At 39.9% G+C, this 12,806-nt stretch overlaps 1 protein-coding gene across 1 annotated transcript; it reads left to right on the plus strand.

Annotated features, from left to right (window-relative positions):
* Positions 1-270: 270 nt before the first annotated feature.
* TFG (TRK-fused gene) lies at positions 271-12,178 on the plus strand (the record flags this gene model as incomplete). Its single annotated transcript, XM_010147996.1, has 6 exons — positions 271-375; positions 2,483-2,691; positions 6,824-6,907; positions 7,792-7,938; positions 9,370-9,537; positions 12,038-12,178. Coding segments are annotated over exons 2-6 (724 nt in total), but the record flags the coding sequence as incomplete, so codon positions are not given.
* Between the last annotated feature and the right edge of the window lie 628 nt (positions 12,179-12,806).

Here is a 12,806-nt window from a genome sequence, read left to right on the forward strand (position 1 = left end):
ACTGTTAGGAATTCCTACATGCAGTTAAAAAAATTATAAAAATAGATTTCTATTATGAAATTTAACTCTTGTTCAACATCTGTTTTAGTTTAACTTAGACTACATTATTCAAAAGTGTAAATCTGATTGTTGTTATGGATAGAAGAGTGACTTGTTTTAGTTGGGCATATTCATTAAGATGTTTTAACACGAAAGATCAATGTGAAGTACGTAATTCTAAGGAAGTGTGACTGTAAATAAATATTTCTTGGGTCTTTTTTTCTGATGCAGCTTCCTGGTTTCTAGCACCTATAGTGCATGGCGGCTTATCTTAACTCTGTCCTGAAGTGAGGTGTGAAATCGGTCCAGTAATCCAGCATCAGTAAGACAGACAAGGTAATGATAAATATGTATTTTTAGAAAGGAGGTGAAAAAAACCCTTCAGATGGACACTGTTTTGTTTTTTAATGCTTTAAATAAAAGAGACAAACATCTTCTGCAAAACCATATGCTTTTACAACCAATTTAATGTTAAGTGTAATGAGTTGATGTGCCCACACTCAAGACTCCTATGTTGCAAAACATGAATAACGCATTAGCAAACATTAATGACATTATGAACTTCATTATTTCATCGTAGTGTCTCAGCAGCAACCTAGCTGTGTTAATTGCAGGTCCCTTTTCTCTGCAGTTAGACTGTATCCACCTACCTCCTGTTATGTCCAATTTGGAGAGTTTTCTTAGTATTTGCTTGCTGCTGTTTTTTTAGAGAGGGATGTCATTGGGCTAAACAAAAGGATTTGCATTAAATGTTTGCTTTATATTAAATTACCAAAAAAAACCCCAAACCCCCAGAAATTGAATTGTAATGTTGAGATGGTATCATACTGCATATTTTTAATGCAAAACATTGCCACTGAAACAGTAGGATTAAAAATATGTAGGTGCATGTGTATACATATTACAGCATACATACAAGGTCTGATGTATAAAAGGCTTTAGCTGAGAGTCTCGTGTCTCTGGTAGGAGAGAAGTAACTTTCAATGCAGTGCTTTAAAAATAGACTGGCCAAAGCAAAATTCACTTTTCTCATAAAGCACTGTAGTGTGATAACCTTAAAGGTAAGGGAGAAATACCTGCATATCTCTGCCAAGAACTCTCTTTGCACAAGTGAATGACAGCATGTTTCCTGCATGTGGCTTTGGAAATGTCAATTTTGATGTGTAGAGCTGCCTACTTTTAAGATCTGTTTGTTCTTCAGATGTTCAGATAAGGCTTCTTTAATTGCTCCCCATTCCACATCTGTTGTTTTGGCCCTGTCCATAACAGTGAAGAAAGAAGGTGACAGTTGGCTAACTACTAGATTTTTTTTTTTTCCATTCCTCTGCTCAGTAACTTCTCTGTAGTTTCTGTGTTTCTTTTAATCATAAGGTCTTTGTGTTTTTTAACAAGGGATGTCTCACACAAAGCGATTATTTTTAAACTGCCTTATATAAAGTGTTAAAGACACAACTCTGAAGTACATGCTGTGTGCTGCTTGGACACAAGATGGCTTTGGTGCACTTCCTTTTAAGTTGGAGCAGTTGTCTACCTCTTTTAAAGCACAGAGAATAACCGACTGTTCTGACCATGTACACTACATAACAAATTTGTGGCTCTGAGCAATGAATAGCTAAGGTCTGGTCTATTAAGCAGCTTTTAAAAATCAAAAATCTTGGGCAAAACATCTCAGTCAAAGTTTAAAGAAAGGAAAAATTTTGTATCATCCTTTCTGGAGAGGAACCCTTGATGTGTTCTGGTCGTACATATACTGAAACCAATGTTTACCTCTTCAATTATTTATTCATGCAGTGATGCATGATTCCACCTGATCCCCTTAGTAAAGCCACCTTACCACCTATAATCTTTGAAACGAGATACTTTGTTCTGGCAGTCTTTTTTTAAATGGAAAAAAGAAAATAAAGCCCTTTTGGTTATCATAATTATGGAGGATGTAAAAATATTAAGGTGATAATGTAATCAGTAGAATGCTTTAAGGCATGCAGCTTTTGCTGCAATTTGCTCTGAGAGCGCTGTATACCTGTCTCAAAAGCAAATCCTAGGGAATATTAATTCCTTTCTAGCTTTTTTCCATGATAGTTTACAGCTGATACCTTACAAAAAAAACCCACCCAAGTTTGAAATTTCTGAGTGTTACACATATTTAAAAGCTTTCTGCCTTTACAAGAAAAAGAATCTTTGAAATTCTGACCACTGGGAACTGTGACAAGTGTTAATTTGAAGTGTCAGACCTTACAGAGGCTGTCTTTGTCCGTGAGCACAATTAATGTGTCGTGCACTTTGAGAAACAAGTGCATCATAGAATGTGTCTGAGAGGGGCTCTCTGGAGAGCTTGCTAAAAGTAACGCTTTCCAAAGATGGAAAGCTTCAGGACTGTCATCTGATACATTTAAATAACTAACAGTTTGGCTTTCTAATGTTCTTAATGTTTTGTTGTTAACAGGTCTGCAGGCAGTAAGGAAGCCACCATGAATGGGCAGCTGGATTTAAGTGGGAAGCTGATCATCAAAGCTCAGCTTGGGGAAGACATTAGGAGAATTCCTATTCATAATGAAGATATCACCTATGATGAGTTGGTGCTAATGATGCAAAGAGTTTTTAGAGGAAAACTTCTGAGCAATGATGAAGTCACAATAAAATACAAAGATGAAGGTAAGGTTTAATTACTACTGTTGAGATTTAATTACTGCTGTTGCTCTGATATGATCTGTGGACAGAAACTCTGAAGTTCACCTCTTCAAAATTGTCCAAGTTCATTGTCAAATATAAGTGATTTCTTGTGAAATCCTTTGAATCAGACAAGAGAAGCTGTATCTCCTGTGTTGTTGTTGTCTTAGCACAGTATTTCATCCAGTTTTTCTGAAATACCAGCCATCTGAAAGTTCATTTTTTTGTTGTTGCAGGAAGTTGATGGTATTGCAGGTTTCTCTTCTGTCCACTTGTGTGCTGGGTTTAGCCAGTTTTGTGTGTTCTCAGTCATGCAGTGGGTTTGAAACTGAGGAGTGAATAACCGCATGACGTAACACAAGCTCTTAAAGACTTTGAAAACTTGATTTCTATAGTAGTGGTTCTTGATAATGTCCTCCATCAGTAAAGATTAGAAGAAACTTGTAATTTAACCTGAAATATTTATTAGAAGTAGTCTTACCTGCATGACGTTTTGAATCTGTTGGACTTGGATTGTTTCAAAGAAAACCTCAGCATTAGTGCTAAACAAATGCAACCTTAAAAAGGGCTTCCACAGAATGAAAAGGACCTTGTCTGAGATGTCTAGAAATAGTTGTGGTTCAGAGGGTTTTTCCTATTTGAATGTCATAGAGTCACAGAATGGTTTGGGTTGGAAGGGACCTTAAAGATCATCTAGTCCCAACCCCCCTGCCATGGGCAGGGACACCTTCCCCTGGACCAGGTTGCTCAAAGCCTCATCCAGCCTGGCCTTGAACACTTCCAGGGATGGGGCATCCACAGCTTCTCTGGGCAACCTGTTCCAGTGCCTCACCAGCCTCTCCGGGAAGAACTTCTTACTGATATCCAATTTAAACCCATTACCCCTTGTCCTGTCACTACAGGCCCTTGTAAAAAGTCCTCCCCAGCTTCCCTGTAGGCCCCTTCAGGTACTGGAAGGCTGCAGTGAGGTCTCCCCAGAGCCTTCTCTTCTCCAGGCTGAACAAGCCCAACTCTCTCAGCCTGTCCCCATAGCAGAGGTGCTCCAGCCCTCTGAGCATCTTTGTGGCATCCTCTGGACTCGCTCCAACTGGTCTATATCCTTCCGATGTTGTGGGGTCCACAGCTGGACGCAGCACTCCAGGTGGGGTCTCACAGTGTCAGTGTGAGGCATGGCTAAGTTACTTAATTTGGGACAGAGGGATGGTATTCATAAAATGAAACTCAGAATGAAGTGATAAAATCCAAAGTCTCAGATCAAAGACTGTGTGATAATTATGCTGGTGTACAGTAAAAGAGCTCCATTACTGAAGCATTCGGGTCCATTTTTCTTGATAGCGATAGGAAACTTTAAGCACTGTGGTACCCAAATAACTTTTGTTCATACATCTAGGCAATAAAATTTCACCTTGAATGATACTGAGACAGTTTTTTGAGGTTCACGAAGCTTTTGAAAGACACTGCTCATCAAAATTGGTATGCGGTGAAGAGCTAATGTTTTGGGTCTTGATCTCCCATCTCCGTCTTTTTTTTGAAGAAGGTAAAGGTGCATGATGGAGACTGTAATTGTGCTTTCATTCTTTGGTTGGATTTCACAGCCTAGAGAGCTCCTACTTTTAATTTCAGCTTTGTCTCAGAATGTGCTAGTTTCCACTGTGACATGAAATTTCAGCATATGTTATCCTAGCTGATCATCACTACTAAGAATGTTTAAACATTGTTAATATCAGAGGAAGTTGAAAGTGATTAAGAGTTAACAGAACCAGGCTTCAGTTTGATTGTCATATGAGGACCACGGTGTTCTTGACTTTAAAGAATCTTAGTTAAGTTGAAACAAATTTATTTCAATCATTAGAATGTATACGTTCTAGCTATTTCTGATTTGTTATTTATCCCTCTAGACCTGGAGGAGTGTTTGTCTCCATCTGTTCTGAGGAAATACATTAAGTTGGTCTAGGGATTCCACTACTTCTACAACGCAATCTGAGTCTTCTCAGAATTGACTGCACACTCTTCAGTGTTCAGAAGAATGCTTCATCTGTGCCTCCTGGCTTTGTTTCTTATTGTTGTAACACGTGAAGCTGGTGTTCTTCAGGCCTGGATATGGGGTTTTCTGCTTAAAATTTCTGCAAAATGCTGTGGCTTTGTGTCTTTATCAAACTGTCATGATCCTTGAATCTACCACATTCTGCTATTTCAAATTTGTATGCTTAATTGGAGAGGCTAGGAAACTTTAAATCCCAGTCTTTCTGGATTAGTGGACTGAGATAATCAGAAGCATATTCCTGAGTTATATTTAGGTTATGCTATGCTTTTATTAATTACCAGGGAAAAGAAGTTTCAATTTGATTACTGCCTCATGGAATTAGATTTTATATTCAAGCCGGGTGTCTTTCAAACTTCTGAACTAAGGAACTTGCTCTACTAAGTGTGAAATCATTATCATGTCCTGCTTAAAGTTCTTGAATATGTAGTAAACCCCAATGTCTACAAACACCCCCTACGCCCCCCAAAAACCACACCAATGAGGATGGCCAGCAGTGAATTTATATGAATCAAAGCACACCATGTTACTGTGTGACGTGTGCCAAACCCTTTGGAGCCAGTAGTAGAAATTTTACTTCCTTTTTTATTTAAGTTAGGCCTGAATTTTTAAAAAAAGCTAAATATAAGGGTAGATAAAGTTAGTAGATGAGGAAGCATAGCTGACAGGGCCAAGGGTGACGAGGCAGGCTTCTAACATCTTAAACATTCCAAATTTCTTCTGATTTCTAATGTCACAAAAATTGGAATGCATCATGATGATGCAGAATTAATTCCGAAATAATTTTCAGTCTGTTGGCAAGTTAAGGGAGTCACTACCTTATGCTAAACATAGTTATAATTGGTGTAGGAGGGAATATTTAGGTTATGTGGGAAATTGTAGAGTGAAAGCTATGTCACTTGTAAAAAGAAGAAAGGTGAGTTCTTGAAATAACAAGATTAGTAGCAAAAATAGTGTTTTACTTCTCAGTAAGAAATACTTAACATTGTATATTCCTATCTATATCATGATAACAGGAATTAAGCTTTATTGATACTCCTTAAAATGCAAAGTTTGATAAATCTAATATGCTTAAATTGTCAGACTTTTGTATGGCTTGACATAACATACATCTTATGAATCCTAGTGTATGCTTTACGTGGGTAATAGCTTGATGGCTGTCAGTAGGAATCATGGAACTGACAGTGCACCTAAGAAGATTCTGTTCTTGGTGCTTTTCGGCCTTTTATTCTGCTAGCAGTTTAAAATAGAAACCTTAATCATTATTCTTAATACCTTCAACATAAATGTTCAGGTAGGTGAGGGAGAATAAGATGGAAAGATCTGGATTCTTTTTGGGTGACATTAATCTATATAAACCATGTGTATTATACACATTTTCGTTCGTCTCTGTAGGATAAGCGTGCACCTTTGTTCGGGCAGCGAATCTGAGTATTGACTGGTAGGGCAGAAAAGTGTCCTAAGATGGTCTGCCAAAGGTTGTGTGTTGGCAAGAGGAGTAATTGTCATTTATTGTGTTACCTGCAGAATATGGAGTAGGAGGGCTTTGTGTTCAGACACCAGTGGATTTTGGCGTCAGCATTTAGGAGAGGGTACTGAAAAGGGACACTGTTACCCTCCCCTTCCTGGCACTGGTGAGGCCCCATCGGGAAGTCTGTGCTCAGTTTTGTTCCCTGCACCCCAGGCTAAAAAGACTTGGTGGCTTGCAGGGAGCATTTCATGGAGCTGGGCTTGTTCACTGTGCTGAAGAGGAGGCCGAGGGCAGAGCTCATCACAGCCCCCAGTTAACTGCATGGGAGCTGTGAAGGCCACAGAATCCAAACCCTTGTCAGCAGCACCAGATGGCAGCAGTCATAAACTGCAGTTTGAGAGGTTGAGCGTGTGTTTTGGCCAGGAGGGCAGTGTGTCACTGGAGCAAATTGCCTCGTGGGGTTTTGAAAAGCCTCCAAGAATGGAGGCTCCAGTCTCGGTGAATCCATGACTGATACTGCTATCAACTAATGTTTTATTGAAAAGCGTGAAGTTTGGTAGTTAATTGGCTTTGCTTTTAATGTAACTTTTTCATGTTCTTTTCAGATGGAGATCTTATAACCATTTTTGATAGCTCAGATCTTTCCTTTGCAATTCAGTGCAGTAGGATACTTAAGCTGACATTGTTTGGTAAGTATAGAAGATTGATTGTCTTTTTTGTAGTAATGTTTATTAAAATCCAGGCTGTGGGCTTCATTGGAAGGTACTTAAAAACTCAGTTTCTCTCCTTGGAAGAATGAAATCAGTAAGCTAAAAATACTGTAATACATGATATCTGTTGTCTTTCTTGGTGTTTCATGTGACATCTGAACTTACAGGAAGGGAAACTCTTTCTTTCTGTAAGATTTCTGGGAGTATTTGCAATACGTATGTGGTCCGTGTTTTTTTTTCCTTATTGTTATTTTCCACTCCCTGGCATTTGTGGGGTTTTCTTCACAGATGCGTGATGAATTTATGACAATGATTATCTTGCAGTGTTACTACTGCACTGATAAAAACTAGCATTAATTGCTTAAAGTTGAATAGATTTTAACACATCCTTTGACCTTTATACAAAATAGTTCTTGATTTTCAAGCTACTGTTGGTAAATTAGCACGTAGTTCCAAGGAACAGCAAGCAGCCTTTAACTTGAACACTGGCCTTACTCATGAATTGCAGCAGCGTTGTGTGTGTTGCCTGAGTTCTAAAGGGACTTTCTAAAGGGACAGCATTCCACAGCCAGGAATATTTGTATTGGTCAGGATATATGCATCGCCATGAGCAAACAATGCAGAAGTCTGCTGCAGACTTTGCTCTGTGCTTCTGGTACTGTGTGCTATGCTGCACTGAGATTCTGTTGAAGGAAAAGTAAACTCTGGAATGAGTTCGGTGTGTGTTGACTAAACTTTGTCACTTGAACCTCCACAGTGGATGGTGGTGCTACAAGCCAGTAAAAGTTGGGATTTTTTTTTTTTTTAAACTGGATGTCAAAATGTTACCACAGTCTTAAATTTATGTAATTGTTGTTTTGCAGTGAATGGACAACCAAGACCCCTAGAGTCTAATCAGGTGAAATACCTGCGTCGAGAGCTGATAGAACTTCGTAATAAAGTCAATCGATTACTGGACTGTTTAGAACCACCAGCTGAACCAGGGCTTTCCACTAATCTGCCTGAAAATGGTAGGCAGCTTGGGAAGGAGTTGTTTGGCTTGATATGCAGAGCTGTGTGCTGTTTAACAGAGTGAAAAATGGAGGCTTGACTGCTGGTTGTGATCATTCTTAATTGTTGCTTGATGGTTCATAACTTAATGTTAGTTAATGTCAGTTATTTCTGAGGCTGAATTTTTATTTGGATTATCTGGAGTAAAGCACTGAGTTAATTTAGGGATAAAACTTGAAAGTCTGAGGTTTTGCTGCGATGTATGAAAGTGCTGTAACTAACACTTGTGAGTCACAACAGCATTTTGAGAGGGCTTTGAGATGAATTAATAGTTTGTTGCTGAAGAGTTCTTGCTCCCAGCTGAGCACTCCCACTGCTTACTTTGGGCTAGCTCTGGTGCTTATCTTGTCATGCTGCTAAGCCAGTTTGCTTCACTAAAACAGTAAAAAGCAAATTCAGCGAAAATTATATCCACTTTTTTTGCCAGGTTAGGAAATTGAATCCACACATTTTGAGCTCAGTCCAGCATCAGAGCTGTCTCAGGGTAAGCAGCACCAGGGTGCAGGTAGGGGTGGGAAAGGACTATTGGAGGGAGGATAAAATGGGGAAGGAAGGCTTATTTATTCTCCCAGTTTTGAGGCTGCTGTACTGTAAAAACTATACCTCGGTGTGCTTAACTACAGCTTTTGGGTAAGCTGGACACAGAGTCATAGAGTACAGTGTTCTGAGTAAAGAGGTGAACAAGGACTCCAGCTGTTCTTCTAGGAAACAGCTGTTTTTGTGTTCTAAGCTTTGACACTTTATTGGTTTAAAATAAAAATAGGACATTTTTGTTTAAAAACAAAAAATCCTAGCCCCTGTTCCTATAATATAAACAATTACTGACTTCAGTGGAATACCATGGATTCTGGTTATAAACCATTTGGAAGGAGATTAGGGTGGTGGGTTTAGAGTGTAAACAAAACTAGTCAGTCTAAACCCTATCTGCACGTGTTTGTTTTTAAGAGAAAATGCAGCACTCTGATAGGTAAGGGCGTTATGAGTAAGTCAGTATTACTTGGATAATTGTACTTTACCTGTCAGCTTAAGAAGAATTCTGGGAGAAGGGGTTAGAACAAAACAAAAACTGCAGCTGATAGGTTCCAGTTAATTTTACTGTTCTATCCTGTAAGTTTTCTTAATTTTGAATTCTCTTAGGTAAGTCATACCAGACTTACAGACTTAATTGACTTACAGACAATTGTTCTGTCTTAAATTCAAAGGTGAAGAGCTCCTGCTTCAGGGTGCTATGTGGTACTGATAACGTCACAGTGTTACCTTGACATAAGCATTTCAACAGCTAAAACATTTAAAAAAACCCCACACCTGCAATTTTAAAGTTGCTGTAGTACAATATATATGTGTGATGATGTTTCAGTGCTCATGAACTAACTGGGCATTTTGTTGTGCAGATGCTGTAGATGGGAGGGAGGAAAAGCCTGCTGCTGCTGACTCTAATGTTAAGCCATCTACTCAAGTTATAGCAGCAAGCATGTCTGCATTTGATCCGCTGAAGAACCAGGATGAAATCAGCAAGAATGTTATGTCAGCGTTTGGCTTGACAGATGATCAGGTGTCAGGTAAGAATATGCCTTATGAAGAGGAAAGCAAAACCTGTTCATAATCGAGGACTCAAATCTGGGTTTGTAACAAAGCATTTGTATTTTGGAGGTATTAAGCTGTGTTGTGTGTTCAGTGTTTCTTTCCAGAATGCTAAAACTTGTTACGTTAAGGTGTTGTAACTTGTTGGCTAACGTTGGTATGCAAAATGTTGAAACATTGCTGTTGTTAGCACTGTGTTTTAGCTTGGAGTAGAAAATGGCTTAATTTTTTAAATTGGACTTACTTAAAGCTACTGTGTAGAGTAACTTTGTTGGTATCTGTCAGTGATAGAAAAACACTATCTACTGCTCTGCCTTAGGGTTTGATTTTGCATTTCATGTTCTTGGCTTGTGCTGTTTGGGTCAGCCCAGGGTGTTCGTAGGACCTCGCCTTTTCTTGTTTCATTTCAGAAGTAAATAGTGTCCACTTCTTTACTGTTAACAGGAAGGAATAACATACTTGCCTGAATTCTGTTTGTTCTTGAAGAGCTGCATGCCTGTTGGCCCTGCCTAGTAGTAGAATGCTAAACATAGAAAACCTGATTATACAAAACTGAATGCAGTCAACTTTAGATAGGGTCATTGAAGTTAGAAAAGCAACATAGAATGTAATAGGGACTGTGATGCAGAATATAGAGAAGTGATTTTGTACAGAATCTGCGTGGTCTGACGAGATTTAATGTAGCATTGAAACCTGAAAATAAAACTGTTAGCTGGCAGGATTTGCTGTGTACTCTCAACTTCAGAGCAAGTAAATTTTATATGATGTGTGAAGTAATGATACAGATGGGCAAACTAATAGCAACTGGGGCTTATTTCTATGGCATGGCTGCCTTGGCAGAAGTGTGGAGTGATAGGAATAGTTCTGCAATGCCTGAGTGCAGCTGTGCAGGATGCCAAGTTGTACCTGCAGACAGAGCGGTTGTCTTCAGGTTGGGGTACTGCTCAGGCCCATTGGGTGATCCCTTCCTCCATGGCACGTTCTGGGTATCGTCACAGCGTGGTTATTTCACAAACCAGACAAAGGTTTGATGGTGCTTGAAAACTTAAAATGGGCTATCTCTGAACGATGAAGTGATAGAGCATGAAGTACAGCTAGCGGGAAATCGGTGCTAAGTTTTGGGTGAGTGGTTTTGTCTTTTGGTACAGAGCCTCACTGGCAGTTAATGCTTTGATCATAGCATCAGTGATACTTCACTGGTTTTGTCTCCATAACTGTTGTGATAGTGACCTGACTTAGCCATGCTTTGGATGGACAAAGAACTTCAGAGAACCATTTAAGCAGGATATTAGAAATCCCGTTTCTAAAGCTATAATCCTGCAGTTACATAGATAAAGTTAACACCAAAAGTAGGCAGATTTGGTTTGTTTTCCCTTAAATAAGGGTAACATGCAAACACAATTAAAGGCTTGTTGGATGCATGAATGTCTAAATAACATGGTCTTAAAATGGAATTTGCAGCTAACGTTCTTAAGCAGGATACTAGAAATCCCGTTTCTAAAGCAGTTACATAGATAAAGGTAACACCAGAAGTAGGCAGATTTGGTTTGTTTTCCCTTAAATAAGGGTAACATGCAAACACAATTAAAGGCTTGTTGGATGCATGATTGTCTAAATACAGTGTTCTTAAAATGGAATTTGCAGCTAACGTTCTTAAAATGGATTTTGCAGCAAATCTAATACTTGTGCTTAACTTCAAGCATGCATTTGAAAGTAGCCTCCTGTAGGTATCATTCATATAGCAAAGAGCTGGAAAGATCTGGGTTTAAGCTCTCTTGTTTCTAACAAAATATTTTGCATTTATTTGCAGTGTATTACACTTGTTCATGTGCATCTTTCAGAACTTCTCACTAACACAGACAAAATATGAATTCTCTGTTTCCATGCTTTCTTTGGCTGCTAGCTAGAATATTTTCAGAATTATCAAAACAGACAACTGCTTTTAGGCTGAAGCCTGCCATGTCCTGTCTGGGAGTGTGAGTTTTACACCTCTTTTGGAGTTTTTCCTGTGCGCATGCCGTATGACTATTGGCAAAGCACTTTGGGGCCTGGGCCCATGTGGGCCACAGTAGAACACTAGCCCATTTTAAGTTTCACCCAGCCTTTCGTCTTTGCTCCAGATGCGGAGGTGCCTGTGCTGTCCAAATGTAGCAAGTCTTTCATGTGCGTGTACAGGAGTAACGCGTGAACTGGGAAAAACGTGTCATGGAGGTTTTATCCCACAAATGGGTCAGGTTCCTTGGAAGCATGAAATTTGAGTGAACTAGAGACAAATTCCCCACCTGGATATTTTCAAAGGAGAGTTTAGATGTGCAGATATATTGAGTTTTAGCCTGGGCATGACATTCTCGGGTGTGAACCTATGGGAAACTGGAAAAACATGTTAAGAACTTTGCAAGGGAATGGTCTTGTATTAGACTTCTCTTATTCAAACTCCCTGTTCATTTCACACGCTGTATTTTGTCCTTGCTCCTGTAGGACCACCCAGTGCTCCTGCAGAAGAACGATCAGGTACACCGGACAGCATCGCTTCCTCCTCTTCTGCAGCCCACCCCCCTGGTGTTCAGGCACAGCAGCCACCGTACCCTGGGACGCAGCCGCAGGCTGGTCAGGTGGAAGGTAAGCACCGTGGCTTTCTGCCTTTGAAGACGTGAGTGATGTCCAACTCCACGCGATCAGTAGGTATGACTGCCAGTTAGCGGCCCCGGTGTCAATACCACACTGCAAGTTCATCTGTGCCACTGGGCAGGAACACTTGTGTCCTCTCATGCTGTTCAGTAGGGAAACAGCAGATGGAGCAGGAGCTTTATTTAAAAGGGTAGGTGAGGTAACACGAGGAGGATTTTCATGTACTGTTTTCTGCCTGCATTCGTTCTCCTTTTACTGTAAGGCAGATTTATATGCGCTGCATTTTAAGGCAGTCTGAAGATCTTAGTTCGTATCATACCCTGTGTGCTGTGTCAGGCTTTCACTCAGCTAACTGTATGTTGGCTTGTCTACTGTGAATGAAAATGCTGTGTACTCATGGTTTCTGTCTAACAGAACAGAGCCGTTAGTGCACTGCTGCTTTATTATGTATGGCTCTGCGCTAGCCAGGTCAAACCTTGTCACTCTTGTGGCTGTAGCTTTCCTCTGTGACCTTTGGGAGCCTCAGCTGGCTCTCCTTCAAAGCTTTAGGGACTGAACTCTGGCATTCGGACACCCTTGTACTATGCCCTTGTACCTGTTGTCGTGGTTTAACTCTGGC

The sequence above is a fragment of the Eurypyga helias genome, unplaced genomic scaffold (genome assembly GCF_000690775.1).
Source record: "Eurypyga helias isolate BGI_N326 unplaced genomic scaffold, ASM69077v1 scaffold2793, whole genome shotgun sequence".
NCBI classification, from domain to species: domain Eukaryota; kingdom Metazoa; phylum Chordata; class Aves; order Eurypygiformes; family Eurypygidae; genus Eurypyga; species Eurypyga helias.